The sequence below is a fragment of the Pelobates fuscus genome, chromosome 5 (assembly GCF_036172605.1).
Source record: "Pelobates fuscus isolate aPelFus1 chromosome 5, aPelFus1.pri, whole genome shotgun sequence".
Lineage (NCBI taxonomy): Eukaryota > Metazoa > Chordata > Amphibia > Anura > Pelobatidae > Pelobates > Pelobates fuscus.
The window spans coordinates 335,480,534-335,498,746 of NC_086321.1; the positions used below are offsets into that span (position 1 = coordinate 335,480,534).

Consider the following 18,213-nt stretch of genomic DNA (forward strand, 5'->3'; position numbering starts at 1 on the left):
TCTCTACTACTTAGTAAGAGAATAGCTGAACAAAGCATTCATACCTTTTTCCCTATCTCTTTATAACTCTCTATCAGCAATCTATAGAGTTGGTTTTCTGATCTCTATTACCTAGACTACCACTCACTTTTATATTAACATCCTACTCCAGATATAGACAACATTTATTAAAGTCTAAATTCTGGAGATTAGGAAGCATTATATTCAGAGTAACTAGACCTTCGGCACTGCAGATGTTTTGGACTACACCTCCCATGATGCTTTGCCAGCATTATAGGTGTAAGAGCATTATGGGGGATGTAGTCCACAACATCTGGAGTGCTGAAGGTTGCCTAAGCCTGAACTAGAGGAATAGTCATTTGGCTTTAGAAAACTTCTATGACCTTCTATATTTATGGTAAAATACATGGGTTAATATGTACTTTAGAATATCATTAATTTTTTAAAACAATTTCGCTATCATCTTCCAGTTGACATCTACTTACAGAGCTTCTACTCTGGCAAGTAGACCACTGTCATAATTTTTTTATAATGTGTAGATTCTGCTCTTTTACCATTTTAATCTGAACATTTCTAAAAGTTACAACTTTAGAAACACTGTGTTCTATTCTTTTTTTTTTTATTTTTCTATAATTTTGTGGCGACCAGAATTGCAAAAACGTATCTCTTGTATCTTTTTGTAGTGTACGTTAAAAATGGAGGGTACAGTACTGTAGGTTGTCATATAACCACAAAGATCATCCTGTGACTATGGGCAGGGTAGAATGAGTATGCTAACCTCTCAGTATCTATTGTATACTGTTTCAGTTTCAGAAGGCAGCAAGCTCTTTAACCCCTTAGGGACACATGACATGTGTGACATGTCATGATTCCCTTTTATTCCAGAAGTTTGGTCCTTAAGGGGTTAACCAGGACCCCCCTTTTCCCAGTGGTTTAATTTTGTAGATAATGAAGTGGAGCTTGAGGTAAGATACTATGAGGGTTATTCCCTAAAGTGAGAATTCAAAGTGCATTTCAAATTAAAGGGTTGAAATAGCCAAACTAGAATAACTCTCTTAGTCAACTATATTTCCAGTTTGCCTGCTTTGACTTACACACGTGTATTCCTGACACTATCATCCTGGTATGGCTGTTTAGGTCCCCAGCCACCTCAGATTGCAGTAAAAAAAGTGTTTAAACTCACTTTCTTTCCTACGCCATCCTGGTCTCGCCATGGTTAACTCCGCCTCCATTAGATCACCAAACTTGATGATCTCAGCCAATCGAATGTTTTCCCATAAGAAAGCATTGGGAGGCTATTGCGCATTGTGCAGCAAAATGGCTCGCTGCCTGAATTAAGGCATCGGTATGGGGATTTTTCAGCGTCTCCACGCAGAGCACACTGTGCAGCACTGGACTAAGAAGCACCTCTAGTGGCCGTCTAAGTGACTTCCACTAGAGGTGTTACTAGGCACCAATGTAAACACTTCTTCCTTCAAAAGGGAGCGTTTACATTGACAAGCCTGCAGGGACATGCTATAGACACCAGAACCACAACAAGCTGTGGTTGTTTTGGTGAATGTAGTGTCCCTTTAAATGTAAAATTCAAGTTAAATTCGCATTTTGGGGGTAATCCTGTATACTGTAATAACCAGCAAAATAAGGTTGCAATATAATGTCAACTTGCTTAGCATTAGACACCAATCCAGAGTAATTTATAGAAAAGCATTTGGTTAATGGCAACAGAGTGTGTGCACAGTTCATTTTTAAATCATGCACTATACGATAACCTATTTGTTTAACCCCTTAAGGACCAAACTTCTGGAATAAAAGGGAATCATGACGTGTCAGACACGTCATGTGTCCTTAAGGGGTTAAAGGAACACTATAGTCAGCTAAACTACTTTAGCTCAATGCAGCAGTTTTAGTGTATAGATCATGCCTCTCAGGTTTTACTGCTCAATTCACTGCCATTTAGGAGTTAAATAACTTTGTTTCTGTCTATGCAGCCCTTGTCACACCTCCCCTGGCTATAATTGACAGAGCCTGCATGAGTAACTGGTTTCACTTTCAATCAGATGTAATTTACCTTAAACAATTTTATCTCTTGCTCTGTAAATTGAACTTTAATCACGTACAGGAGGCTTTCTAGATCTAGAAAATCTAAATTAAATAGAACTTGCAATTAAGGAAGGATAATCTTTAGATGACTCTTTATAGGAAGTGTTTATGAAGGCTGTACAAGTCACATGCAGGTGTGACTATGGTTCATAAACAAAGTGATTTAACTCCTAAATGGCAGAGAATTGGGCAGTGAAGCTGCAGGGGCATGTTCTATACACCAAAACTGCTTCATTAAGCTAAAGTTGTTTTGGTGACTATAGTGTCCCATTAAGCTTATTATACGGTAAAAATGTTATGGCTCTCTATAATTAAAATAATAAACCCCAGACAATACATCAACTCTGAATCTGCACATAACAAACAAATACAATTCATGATTACCTTGTAATGAGATTCGGGCTCCTCTTCCTGGGTGGAGCTAGATGGCGATGGTGTGGCCGATTTGCTGCCTGGTGGAGAGGGGGATCCATGGTTTACTGCATTCCTCATGCCCATTTGTGATATCAGCTGTGATTGGCTGAGCGCATTCATGTGGCTGGGGAGCATTCCAGAGCGGTTTATCAGTGAAACTTGATGGTTGTGGTCGTAGGAAGACCCATCTGAGTGGACCAACTCCTGTATCTGAAAGGAGGAAATACAGAATGAGAGAAACGAAGGAGCTAGGCTAAAAAGAAAAAGTCAGCATTGCTTGATATATCAAAGACCCTTTAATGGCCAACTAGCTCCATAAATGCTTTGAGCACACATCTATTGAACCATGTAAAATCTCTCAAAAACCACTCTGATTAACAACCTAACTTCTTCAATTACTTTAACCATGTCAAGTAATGTTTAAAAGTACTTTCCATTACAGTATGCATACATTTTAACTTTGTTAATTCTTTTTAATAAACTGTGAAAAAAACTCAAGTTACAGAATAATTGAGTTAAATGGGAACTGTCACTTTCCTGAAAAGTTCCTTGTTCTGCCACCCTAGTAAACTCTTTTGCTGTGTTTACCAGGGTGAATAAAGTAGAAGAGGTAAGTAGAGGTATGTGCACTTCAGCATTGTGGGTGACTTTGTTGTCCTATGACAGCTCAGATTGGTCATTTACACTCAGGTATTTGCACAAAAATGGTGTACAGGCACACGTGTGATCAGGTAATATTTCAGCAACGCCACATGCTTGCATGTTCCAATCGTACACAACTGCAGATGTTACTAATTCAATACATACTATTCCCAGCGTGCTTTGAAGGGCATGACAATTATTTAAAAAAAGGATCATGTGAAATTTAAAAAAATAAAAAAGTACTAGCACAACTAGTAACACATTTTTAGTTAGTCCATTTTTAAATACCAATATACCAGAAAATGTATTAAAAAAAAAAAAAAGACATTGATAACATTGATGTATACCCTGCGACTTAAATAAATGTTATTGGAAGTGTAGGAGTTAACCCTTCCTAAGATCTTCTGAAACGTCCAAAAAATTTGTGCCTACTAACTATTACTAATCTAAACGTTCCATAAACTTCATTTTAAACTCTTCATAATCAACTCTCTATTGGTCATATAATTCCATAAAACTTCTCAAATTAAGTACTTTGATTTAATCCCTACCTATAGAATTGCAAAACTGACTCTTTACGGCTATTTATAGATATAAGCTGCCATACATAAAGTAGAACATATGATCTCAATAACCTCTGTAAACATAAATATTAATCTAGATTAGTGCACTGATCTCACTACAACTAATCAAACGCATAATTCATTACTGTGCAGAACTGAGATTTTAATTACCAATTAATGAATCATTAGCAGCCTGATTGAGCCACAAAGTGAAGTAATGTCAAGGTAAATCACACACAATCCAGCTGATTAGCTCCCTAACACTGGCTGGTATAAGAATTGTATTAATAATGACTGCTGTACTAAGTGGAATGTAAGGAAAGCTGTATCCACATTCTATATACGGTACATATATACATACATACATACAAATGACATAGAAACAAGTAATGAGGCTCCTACCGAGGGAATATATAATGAAGGCTGAATAATATAAATGGCCAAACGTGTGTTTCACCCACCAATAATTATGTATCCAGATATATAATTCAGTGTCAACTCAACATCTCACTAGAGATTTAATATACGAGCAGATACACTAAACCAATGGGATTTTAGAAATGACTAACACCGTGGCGTAAATTTATTTTCATTATTATTAATGTACTTGTGCAGCAAAGGAGAATCAAGCTAACCACCCTTACTGTTGGCAAACCTTTGCAACATCAATTTCTGCTAGATCCGTGGTACTGGGAGTATTTCTTTAAAGGTACATGGTAGGCACTGTAACTGCTGACCTGGATATAGTGTCTGGAGTTTCCTGGCATTGTCCTTCCATTTGACATTAAACTATTTTAATGTTTAATGTTAAACAAGAGTCCACAGCAGCCCGTTACGTCTGTGCTGCTTTAGCCTAAGCAGCAATGGGAGGCTGTGATTGGCTGAAAATGTCAGCTGACTGACCTGGTATGGATAAAGGAAGTGTATAATCTGTTACTTAGCCACACCTCCTGTCAGTGGTGTATTTTGGATTTGTGCGGCCCTAGGCATGACAGAACTCGGGCATGCTCTGATTTACATTTGCCCCACCCCTTCCTCTCAATGCCACACCTCTTCCTGTTAAAGACTAACACACACTTTGACTGACAGACACATACTCTCAGATACACTGACATACACACACTGATTTGACACAATCTGACACACACACACACACATTCACTGACATACACACACAATGACGCAGACACACTCACTCACTGGCACACACACTCACAGACACACACACACTGACAGGCATAGGCAATCACTCAGACACACACACATACACATTCACTGACAAACACAGTCACTCACAGATACACACTGACAGACACACACAATCACTCAGACACACAGGCTGCCTCACAGACACACACTGACAGACATACACATACACTCACAGACACACTCACAGACAGACACACACAATCACTCAGACACACAGGCGCCCTCACAGACACACACTGACAGACATACACACACACTGACAGACACACACAATCACTCAGACACTTAGGGATCCCTCACAGATATACACTGACAGACACACACACACACTCTCTCACTCACAGACACAAACACTCACAGACACACACAACCACTCAGACACACACTGACAGACATACACTCACTCACAGACACACACAACCACTCAGACACACACTGACAGACATACACTCACTCACAGACACACACGACAGACATACACACATTTACTGACAGACACACACACACTCACACACACTGACAGATATACACACACAGACACACTGACAGCCATACACACACACTGACAACCACACACACACACACACACACACTGACAGCCAGACACACACACACACACACACACACACACACACACTGACAGCCAAACACACACACACATTCAACCCCCCCAACACTCAGAGATTATTTTAAAATTTTAATTTAAATCCACCCAGCCTCCTTAACCTAATTCAATGAGATGAAACTGTAATAGTGCCTACAGTGTCTCTTTAACTTTCTGTACAGTGACATCAATTGGCAGCTGGTGAGGTTTGAAGATGGTGGGTGGGCTCCTCCCCTAAAATTTTACACCTCCCTATGCCTTACAGAGATACTCATACAATACAAAGAGCTGAGCACAATTCAGAGACGCTCATATCATACAATAAAACAAGCTGGGTACAATATAATATATTTCTATAAAATACAGGGAGCTGAGTACAATACACAAATAACCATACCACAAACAGAGCTGAGATATTTTATAGAAAAATTGAGATACAATACATAGAGCTGTGCACAACACAAGATACCTATACAACACACAGAGCTAGGTAGACTACAGAGATACCCATAGAACAGGCAGAGCTGAGTAAAATACAGAGAAATAACACACAGAGCTGGGCACAATAAGGATTGTATCATAACTATCCCAGGCAGGATCAATGTGATGGATTACACAGAGCAGCAATACAGATATGCCCACACAGTTCATATATCTATATAATGAGATGAAATGGTTATAGTGCCTACAGTGTCCCTTAACGTACTGACATATTGACTTTGTTTGCCACCTGCACTGATTGTGGACTCTTTTAACCCCTTGAGGACGGTAGACGGTTCAGGACCGTCATCGGCATTTTTCCCTTGCCGACCGACGACGGTCCTGAACCGTCCTAAATTTAAAATGTACTTACCCGATCGCCGTCGTTCCCCCGGCGGCGATCGGCGGTGCTCCCATTGTGGGGAGACTGCCTGCAGCCCAGACAGTCTCCCCATGGCTGATTAGGACCCCTGGGGCCATGTGATCGCCCAACAGGGCGACCACATGGTCACAATAGGTGTCCATGTGTCTGCCTGCAGGGGGACTGTCTGTGCTGACAGGCAGTCTCCCTGCCAGTGTAAAATCCTAAAAATAAAATAAAGTTAATGTTAATAAAAAAAAATATTATTATATATGTGTATATATATATGATATATAGACATATATTATACCTATATAATATATGTCTATATATCATATATATATATAATGTCATGCTAAGTGTATTTTTATATTAATATGTACATATATTAATATAAAAATACACTTATAATTAAATTACACACGTATATATATAATATATATAATAACTATATATATTGTGTATATATATATATATTATAAAATACAAATAATAAGTAATTTAAATTAAATTAAACATGTAAAAATAATAATAAAAATTAAAAAAAAATTATATATCTATACGAAATGTTATTCTAACTGTATTTTGATATTAATATATATATATATTTATATCAAAATACACTTAGAATGAAATTGTATATATATCTATGTATATATAAATGAATAAAAAGAATACGAACTATTCATATGACTAATATACAAAATTACATAAATAATTATATAAATATACACGTAGACTTCAAATATATAAATATGCATATATATTTAAATTCTACGTGCGTATTTATGTAATATTTTTACATAATTAAGTTATTTTATTGATTGCAATTGAAGGGACCTGCCTGCCAACCCAGGCCGAAAGTCCAGAGAATTTAATTTGCTGTCACTGTATTTTACCCTGTAACGTTTTACGACACCCTAAAACCTGTACATGGGGGGTACTGTTTTACTCGGGAGACTTCGCTGAACACAAATATTAGTGATTCAAAACAGTAAAACATATCACAGCGATGATATTGTCAGTGAAAGTGACTTTTTTTGCATTTTTCACACACAAACAGCACGTTTACTGATGATATAATTGTTGTGATACATTTTCCAGTTTTGAAACACTAATATTTGTGTTCAGCAAAGTCTCCTGAGTATAACAGTACCCCCATGTACAGGTTTTATAGCGTTTTTGAAAGTTACAGGGTCAAATATATGGGTCAAATATTTTTACATTGAAAATGGCCAGGTTGGTTACGTTGCCTTTGAGAGCGTATGGTAGCCCAGGAATGAGAATTACCCCCATGATGGCATACCATTTGCGAAAGAAGACAACCCAAGGTATTGCAAATGGGTTTTGTCCAGTCTTTTTTAGTAGCCACTTAGTCACAAACACTGGCCCAAATTAGCGTTCAATTTAGTTTTTTACTTTTTTCACACACAAACAAATATGAACGCTAACTTTGGCCAGTGTTTGCGACTAAGTGGCTACTAAAAAAGTCTGGACATACCCCATATTGAATACCCGGGGTTGTCTACTTTAAAAAAAATATGAACATGTGGGGTGTTATTCAGCGATTTATGACAGATAATAGTGTTACAATGTCACTATTGATACATTTTAAAAATGTATGTTTTGAAACCGCAATATCCTACTTGTACTTATAGCCCTATAACATGCAAAAAAATAGCAAAAAGCATGTAAATACTGGGTATTTTTAAACTCAGGACAAAATTTTGAATCTATTTAGCAGTTTTTTCATTCGCTTTTGTAGATGAGTAAAAGATTTTTCACATAAAAGTCAAAAAACATGTATTTTTTCAATTTTTCATCATATTTTTTCATTTTTTAAAAATTAAATTACATGAGATTATATAAATAATGGTATGTAAAGAAAGCCCCTTTTGTCCTGAAAAAAACAATATATAATTTGTATGGGAACAGTAAATGAGAGAGCGGAAAATTACAGCTAAACACAAACACCACAAAAGTGTAAAAAGATGCCTGGTCGCAAATGTACAACATCGCAAAAACAGTCCAGTCCTTAAGGGGTTAAAGGCATACTCTGAGCACTATCAGTGTAAGTGTAAAATGCCTTTCCAATCATCATAACCACTACAGCATCTGACCATCTACCTGAATTAGTGGAGGTGGAGAATGGCAACCGGTGTACCCTAAGAGGTCAACATTCTAAAACTGTTTCACACCTTACAATAGGGGGCACAAGGGCACTCCTGGCTTCTGCAGTGGTTATGGTGCTTGGAGTGTTCCTTTAATACAGAGGTACCCTTCTAATGTGTGCGTTTATTGCTAGTAACAAGCTTCTATCTCTAACAAGTTCCCGTTTTTGGTACTGGTGTGGTATTACTGTTGCCATAGTTGAATGCGGTGGATTAGTTACAAAATAAAATCTGCTTAATTGGGCCAAATTAGGGTAATATTTTAAGGAATTATCCAATCAGCTAGTTTAGACATTTCACACATAGATGAAAAGCAAGTAAGTCTCACTAGAGAATAGTCTTGAAACATCGCTGTATCATGACTTTTGAAGTCATCCTTACTCGTCTGTATTTTTTGGAAGCCATGTTACTTGGAGTCAGATTGCGCAATGAAATGAATGATTTCTGTGTTTATTAATTCACCGACCCATCTCGATCTTTGCTATTTAAAGACAATACATTCTAATAAACCTGCACATCCAGTAAAACATTCTGTGCTCTCAAGAATTCTGTGCGTGGAACTTGAGCTGTCTCTCTCAGCAGAGTAATAATGTCTTACACACAGGTGCCCAGCTGCTATTGTTAAACCAGCAAGCATTTAATTGAAACAAACGACCATAATAATGGTACATTATAATGGTACATTATCTCTGCAGGCTCGAAGCCATAACAGTTTTAATTATTGAGTTAAGAGTCAAACTAATTTATCCGTTAAAATAACAGAGGCGCCTTTGCCTGCTCTGATCATCTTATTAGGAAAGAGAATATCAGGGGAACGCAGTGGAAAGGCACAGGGACGCGTTCTGCTCTCTCGCAGCCTGCTTTTTAGGAAAAATGATTTCTGCATAATTTTAGGGATTAGGCATTTTTAATTTGGACAGAGCTCAAACATGCTTGCAAGCAAAGAGCCAAACATAGTAATTTTATGGAGGCAATGAAATTATTAATGATCTCATCATGAGGACTTTGGTGACCATCAGCAGTAATTAGGTGGATTAAATTCTAACGCAATAATACTGATACGTGGATTGATACAGCAATAAATACATATATAGGAGGTGTTATAGGAGAGGGTATAAGGAGGTGCTAAAGTAGGTTAAGGGCATTTTTGGAAAAAAACAGGTGTTTTTTTTCTCTTCTTTCCTGCCATATCTAATTTTTAAATTAAATCTCATACCAAATATTGACATAAAAATCTCTGCATGACGCAGTACGTAAAACTATAGAAGGACATGGAAAAAGTAAAAAGTACATATTACGCAATAGGAGGTTTAGATATTGTCCTGGGCGATATGGTGCATTATGGAGCATTAAAACACTTGATTTGTAGTCAGCAGTAATGGACTTGTAAATAGCAATAAGCCATTATACCGAGAGGGTTTACATTAAGCAATATAAAGTAGTTGCACACCACAATACAAGAGGCAACAAAGAGCAAGATCAGACCTGTCAATAGTGATTTAGTGCCACAAGAGGACTTGGTACATATAGGATTTGTTATTGACTCACAATATCTCTCAATATTTTTATTTTCCTTTAGGTGACAGTGAGGTAAGATGTGTTAAAGGTCAGTAGAGGTTTACTGTAGAAAGAGGTCTGCTAGAAATGGGGAAAACATGGCTCTGTTCCAAACAGGGTTTCTTGGAATGGACATAAAGATAATGGAACTAAACACAACACCACTCTCCACTCATGACAATCTGCTGTGAGACGCAGAGAGCTTGGGTCAAACCCACCCATTTCGTATGTATGTATTTGGCGAGGAGTTAGTAGTAATTTGTTAATAGTAGGGAGGAGTTTTCCATAAACTACCGAATAAGGTTAGTGTTTTATTTTAAAGAATTGCGTGATTACTATGTGAGGGAGGGATTAAATAGACTGATAGTAAATATAGCAAAAACACTTTATATAAACTACTCGTAAAGTAGTATACAGAGATAAACAATTACAGATTTCGAGTGAAATAGCAAATGTTAAAAATATACAATGATACGTTTACAGCAAACACATTTCTTATTTATCTTTACTTAAAATATATAAAAAGCTACAAGCAAAGTTAAATCTTGTAAATCACATCATATAGCAAGTTAGTATGTATCGTAACTTTTAAATATGTAGAAAAGGAAAGGGGGAGTACCAAGAAAAGAGAGAATGAAAGAAGACAGGGCAAGAAAGAGAGGAAGTGGAGAGGCAAATACCTAGGAAAGTGAGGTGAAATAGCAAGAGGAAAGTGGAAATGGTAATAACGATGAGAAGAAGATTAAGATGGAAAGGAACTAGATGAGGCATCTAAAGATCAGCCAGATACCACAAGTGAACGATATGATATTCAGTAGATTATCTAACAGAAGAAAATCAGGTTAGAAAGTGATAAATCAAAAAAGAAAAAATTAGAACTATGCGAACAGAGAAAAGCTTAGAGTAAACTTAATAGCTTGCCCTTCGGTACATCCCCACTCAGGTCTCAAAATAGTTTTTGTTCACTTGTGCTATTACAGAGAGAACATATCTGAAGCATATCAAACTGGTCCCACCCGTACAGGCAGTCCAGATCCGAAATGCCAGCAAGTTCCCTCTGCACGAGAGATACAGCAACCCCAGATGATCGTTTCGGACTTCGTTTGGGCCTCGTCAGTGAGGTGTAGCTGATATCCCTCTAGGCACAGTAAGTACGTGGTCCACGTCTGGATTACCCTTTTAACTTCGGGTGAGCCAAGTTAATGCATTAAAGCAAAAAAGAAAGAATGAGAACACGAAGAATGGACAAAAGCTTAGAGGAAACTCAATAGTTTGCCATTCGGTTCATGATGAATGTCAGGGTCACCACCTAAAATTTCAGATGGTGGAAAGAGCCTGACTCTAGGTAATTATTTCAGATATACTATACTGTAATAATGACAACAGTAGTTCCATCGATTTGAGAGCCGCTATTAGATGTATCCCTTTGCGCTCTGTTGAGGGGCTAATAATCTCTCCAATGGAGAGGTATCAATAATCTGGTCGCAGTCACGAGATGTCTAAATAGCAGGTTCTTGAAAGGTCGTTGGGAGAGAGGTGCCTAGAGCAAGAATATAAGTGCGATGGTAAACTATACTGGAATACATGGTTTGGTGTCCTGTGATCTTGTCCAGTAAACCACTTTGACCAACTATATCTTTGGCAATCTCAGGACATGACCTGATTGTCCAAAAAAAGCAGATAATTGCATAATTCATTTAATCTTAAATAAACTGATTCTGAGTGCCCACGTAAGCCTTTAAATCTGATTTCAGCATAGGGAAAATGTTTTCACAGTTATTATGGAAAATGGAGAAAAGGTCACTGGAATTGTTTATAAGCAGATATTTAATCATTGAAGGGACCCAATAAAAAAGGTAAGGAAGTTTGTAAACAGGTGGCATTTTCCTTAGGAACATTGAGGTTCAAGATTTATGATTTTGAGTAGGTAAATAAATTAGCAAATCTTTAAGAATGGTGGAGAGAGAGCAAGTCAAGAAGATCAGGTCATCTGGATAAACAATGACTTTGTAACACGTTCTTCTAGTAATTAATTAATTAAGCCCACAATATTTTACATCATTCTCACATGAACAAAAGAGGGAAGTGCAGCCCTATATCATGCTAATTCAGAGAGGGAAATTCTTACATTTCATATGGGGAAACCTACACTCTCTGTGTCATCAGATTGCAAGATCCTTGAGGTGAAAGCCTAAAGGTGATACATGGATTACAATGATAAAATGAATATAAAAATGTGTATAAATCTTTGAACCTAGAAACTAATCCATGTAAACTCATCTACTTAGAGTGCTATAGTAGAATGGCATTGTTTTATAAATAAATATGTTAATAAATATTGTATTCATGACTCTACTGGGAAAATTCAAATATGTCATGAGGACATCCCATAACTGCAAAGAAATATCTGACTAAATTCACTGAGATTTTAATGTATATGCATGACTCATGAATCTCCACAAACGCATCCCCAAATATATCCCAGCATGCAGTCGCATTATTGGAACTTCTAATAAATCTACTTAGGCATCCATTATTTTAATGAAAATACGTTCCAACATTTAAAAAAAACTTCCTGTCATTCTATAAAAACATATTTCAACGAAATGGAGCACTATATATCTGAAGTGTAACCTCACTGGAAATCCAATAATGTGCGCCTACACATATACTTAAAATATTTTATAAAAATACTAGGAACATTCGATAATTTATTTTAATTCTTTATTTTATTGTGCAAGGAGTAACATACATGCATGCAGTGCCACGACAGCATTAGCAGGCTTAATAGAAAAGTGTTATACATGTGTGACATTTGAGATAACTGCACATTTTATAAATTTTATGGGTCAAGAGTAATACAGATATATTCAATGGTAGCTACCTAAACAGGCTAGTACTAATCCGTGATGGTGTCGGTGCAGATTGACAGTTACAATACAAGTTTGGTAAAGAGTAATAGGTTTGAGTAATGTGAGTCTATGCTTGTACTGACACTTGTGGTGCTGGAATAGAACGTAGGTTATATGTGTCATATATGATTATTACAGTATGGTTTTAAGCAGCTGGAAACAGTAGATATTCATCTCAAGCTAGGTATATGTTACGTAAGCTTAATCCAAACCAACAATTCTGCTATGCTAACCACATTTTACAAGGGTTAAATAGACATAGGTAGTGCTGTGCATGAAATCAAAACATAAAAATGATTTTTGCAAGTTGGGCTAGGATAGTCACTGGGTCAGTCCTGTGGATGAGATCAGATAAAGTCCCGAGTGTTCAAGATTATGGAACATATTCGAGTTGGGCTGTGCATTAGGGGAACGGTGTGGGTTTGTGTGGTCCATACCCTGTGCTGGCAGGCTGTTTGCGTCTCAGAAGGGAATCCAGGATGGAGGTGCAGCCATTGCAGTCGTTTCCAGGGCGTTTAAGGTGGGCCCAGTGGAATGCTGATGCCCTCCACAGGTATAAGGGTTTTCTTTTTTCAGCCTAAAATATGTGATGTAGGCATCCCTTTGGTCTGCTCAATGTGGTCAGCTGGCACTTCTCTGGGGCAGGTTTCTGTAGAGGTCGGATGGCGTTGGATGGCTGCCTCTGCAGCAGGCTCCATCTTGCTGGCAGGTCGCACATGTGGCAGGCGTGCGGCAGCCATCTTGGGGGATGCCGCCGGAGAGTGTGCCGCAGCAGAATGCTAGCTTACAGCCCTGCTTGGAGTGATGGTAGTTGCTTGGGCAGACCGGGATAACCCCCCCCGGTCCAGAGGGGGGGGGGGGGCGCCAGACGCCGGCCGGAGACCCGGGAGAGCGGCCGTCTCGTCCCGGCTCATGCTTCTACGCGCCTTGGGCCTTCGTCGGGCCACTGTAGGTGCCGGGCTGATTCCTAAAAGGTATCCCCTCGTAGCTCTGGATCAGGGGATCATCGTGATCTGCTTTGCGGGTGGATGGGGGGGTGTGAGCCCCCAGTTAGCCCCGATTTTCCGGCCCCAAAGCGGGAGCTCAGACGGAGCATGTCTGATCCCGTCGGAGGTCCGGCCCCGCCCTCCAACATTCGATAATTTAAATGGTTACTCCAACCATGACCGCTTTTACTTTTAGTGGTCGACAGAGGAGGTGTAGAATCCAGTGACGGGAGGTCCACCCCTATAGTTCCACCCACCCTAGTTAGCAATGCCCAAATCCCATATCTGTATGTAAAACGCATTGACACATGGACATTTGAAGCACATTGACACATATGAATAAATCCCAATTTCTTTTGAATAAAAAAAAAAAAAAAAGAACACTCTTGTCACACATAATTCACTCTAGCAAGCTGAAGTGCTTTAGGAGTCTACAGTGTCTCTTTCAACAAGTACTTCGGTTGTAGTGCTTGTAGTAATTCTGTTTAGAGTGTGGGACCAATAACATCATTAGAACATTCCACACAAAAAACGAAAAAAAAAGATGTTTTAAGAAAACTTTATCACAGAGGTGTTTTGCGCATTAACTGACACACACTACGTAGTCTGTGACCCAGAAGCAACCGCCCTTCTCTAGGGTACATTGGGATAGAGTGTTGCAAAAAGCAATCAGCGCCTGATATAATATAAAATCCATAAAACTGAGGGAAGGGGAGGGCTGTAGATTGTTCTATTCGCTGAATTAATTTGCCAACATCTGAAAAGTCTGCTGTAAAATAGAATAATCTATTGAAAAACCCAACACAATGAATGAAGACCTGATGAACAAAAGCCTGGAATTTATCATTTTCAAATTATCCACACATCCTGTGACAGGCAATACATTGTTATATTTTATCACACTTACTCTCTGTGGCCTTAACACACTTACACGGTGTACGCCCTTGTGGTCAGTGTGTCAAAACTAATATTTTGTACGCCTGTTTTGTATGCCTTGTATGTAATTCAAGTTATAGACTAGGGGTGGTCTTCTTATCCTCTATCCAGTAGCCAAGTAACAAAGTGTTCTGACTTTTAGATGTATTTTAAAACATTTACTAAAGCAATCACAAACCAAAATTCAAAAAAACATTTAACTGCTGAAATTTTACACCAAAGTAAAAAAAAAACAAAAAAACCTTCTTGTTTTAAAACAAGGCCAAACTTGTGATTTGCATGTTATTATCGCAAGGTTAACAAGAAAAAGATTGGCACCTTCTCAGTGTGTTCAATTACTTTATAGGTTAGAGGTTAAGGACAGCCAAGTGCATTGCTGATGGTAATAAATGACAGGTGTGTAATTAAACCTTTATTTTCCTTAAATACATAAATAATCCTACAGGGTGTATGTTTCAGAAACTGTGCATATACGTATTTGTTAGGTTATTGATTTTACTATGTTATATATTACCTCCAGTGTTTATTTGTCCTTTAATTGGTCCTTTAATAATGATTATTTTTCGATGAATGAGTAATCATTATTTAAAGGGACACTCTAGGCACTGCAACTGCTTAATCTTATTGAAGTGGTTATAGTGTGTAAAGTCCCCTGGTGCCATCTATCCATTCAGCATTAAACCGTTTTTAATATTTTAATGCTAAATGAGAGTCTAAAACAGTCCATCCCCTCTGTTCTGCTTGGCCTATTAAGGCAACATAAGCCTGAGCAGAAATGGGCGGCTGGAATTGAGAGTGTCAGCTGACAACTTTCAGCTTATCTGACCACCAATTGCTTGTATGAATTTGTATTTCTACAAAAACTTGTGTAATCTCTGCTTTAGCCATTCCTAAAGTAGGGCCGTACTGTTGGTGGCCAGAGATCTTCATTTAGTGTTAAAATGCTAAACCACTGAATGGAGGGACAGCGCCAGAGAACTCCAAACACTCCAAAAACATAAGAAATTCAGTGAGATACAAAGATTATAATGCCTACAGTGTCCCTTTAACTCTGCTTAGACCTGTCTTCAAGTCAGAGAAGTGTTTGTGTTTGGACATTGCTGAGGAAGCATCTCTGGGTAGACTCGAAACGCGTACAGTAGGTTCTTTATTATTCTTGCCCCCCTTCATATTATTTTTTGTGGTCTATGGATGTATTTTTTGATAAATAGCTTGATTTGAACATCTCCATGTATTTTTTTTCCCTTCACAGTGGGTTCCAGTGACTTTATGGAGTGTGATTTAAAACATTATTTTATGTTTTACTTTACTGGTTTTGTTGAGGAACTTTAACCAGAACCGAGGCCATCTGCATGTCTATCGAGAAGTAAGTAATACCATTATTTATTTATGCTGGGTCTTGCTGAGGTAGTGGCATTTGCCATATGTTACTCTAAATGTTTGTGCTGTCTGTTCTGCTCATGTGCAATCACTTTGTTACTGTGTTAATGTTATGTTAATTATTGGCAGACTGTTTTCAAGTCCTTATAGGACCGAATGCACTAACAGGGTTATTCACTAATATAAAAATTTACATGCATTCCAAGTCAATTTTAAATGTATATCCAAAAACAGCAAAACTAAACACAGAGTTGACTTATATTTTTCCTAAATTTTCTATTTTGATCAAAATTTGGGAATTAATTTTGAATTCACTGTGAATTCCTTGTAAATCTCATTTTATTAAATACATTTGTAAGTGTCCAATGATCCTGTTAATGTCTTGATTAGTATCTTTAAAACTGATTAATGTAAGGTATTGGGTCTTTTTTTCCTGAACCAATTATGGTCAATGTGCTGAATAGTTAATGCCAATTGTCAATGAATAATGGACATGAGGTTTTAGTTTTCTCCTTTAACAACAGTCGTAAAAAAAAAACAGTACAAAAAAATGACAGTGAACATGGTTACTCTTATAGAAAATACTTAGAATGGACATTGGTCTCTTTCTTAGGCCTTGTTTTAATATTGTTTCATAAGCTTTCCAGATAAGTTAACATTTTAAAATAAACCTTTAAAAATTATGAAAAAATATTTTGATACATTTTTTGTATATGATATATTTCTTTATATTTTAAAAAGTTTTAAAAAAATATTTTAAAACATTAAATCCAAAAATATTAAATCATTTATAAAGCTTGTTCAACAATATTAAATCAAGGCCTTAGTAGGAAATGTTTGTTGACCATATGTGATTACATCTATGGTATAAATTAATATTTTCTATAGCTATAGCTACCTAGCTTTTACCTATTAATAAAGCATAGATTTTATTACATGCCATTAAGATATATTGACGATATATTAAAATGCATAAATACATAAATAAATATACATTTATAAAAATAGAATAGGGAGGGAACCATTGTCCATAAGATATATAAGTACTGAAAACTGGGTCAAATGTAGCAGTCAGAAGGCATTGGCTTATTTGCCTGATTTATTGCACTATTGGAGGCTATATATTTTTAAGAACTCATTTATTTTGTTTTAAAGTCTGCAGTCTTGAGTATTTAACTGCATGCATATGAATATTTTCATAATTTTCATCATAATGAATGATATATAGTCAGATAGCACCACAAAAATCATAATTTTGTAGGTTTTTGGTTTTCATATGTTTGAATAATCTGGGTGATATATCTAAAGGCTATTTATTCTTTTTTTTTTTTTTATTCCAATTTAATGTGAAATATATTCACACACCCTCAACTGCTTATCGTTTACGTGAAGCTTATCTCTCATCAAGTGTGTAAAATTCTTTTTTTTTTAATTATAAAATTTTTGGTATTATATATTTTTACTCTATTTGTAGTATGGTTTGTAGAGTTTGACATTATCATTTTATTTTTATATACATAGGATTTATTATACTTGCTTAATCACCTTCTAGCTGTGTGAGCTCTTTATGCTATCAGGTCTCCAGAATACCTTTAGCCTATAAATATCTAATTGATATGAAACGCGTTAGGAGAGAGCTCACACACAGTGCTGTTCTTTCAACTCTGTATCATGTAATTATTCTTTGTGTTAACCATCTGGATTTCAACTTACTCATCTTACATTAACCATGGTCTCAGCTTTATTCTTTATATCATAACACAAATTAGCATATTATAATATTACAATAAATTTGACATTTGTGAGATGTGTCTATGCAAGTAGTTTACCTTTTGAATTATTGTTGCTTCTTATACTGTACTTTGCTTCCTCTTTTTTTCTTTAAAGGGGGACCATCA

The 18,213-nt window shown here is 37.0% G+C and overlaps 1 protein-coding gene across 2 annotated transcripts in view; it reads right to left on the bottom strand.

Annotated features, from left to right (window-relative positions):
* The window catches only part of TOX2 (TOX high mobility group box family member 2), a 115,054-nt gene that overhangs the window by 9,155 nt on the left and 87,686 nt on the right, over positions 1-18,213 (bottom strand). For both annotated transcript variants that reach the window (XM_063455740.1, XM_063455742.1), the window contains exon 4: positions 2,485-2,724. In XM_063455740.1, coding sequence (XP_063311810.1) covers positions 2,485-2,724 — 240 coding nt within the window. The remainder of the gene's footprint in view (positions 1-2,484; positions 2,725-18,213) is intronic.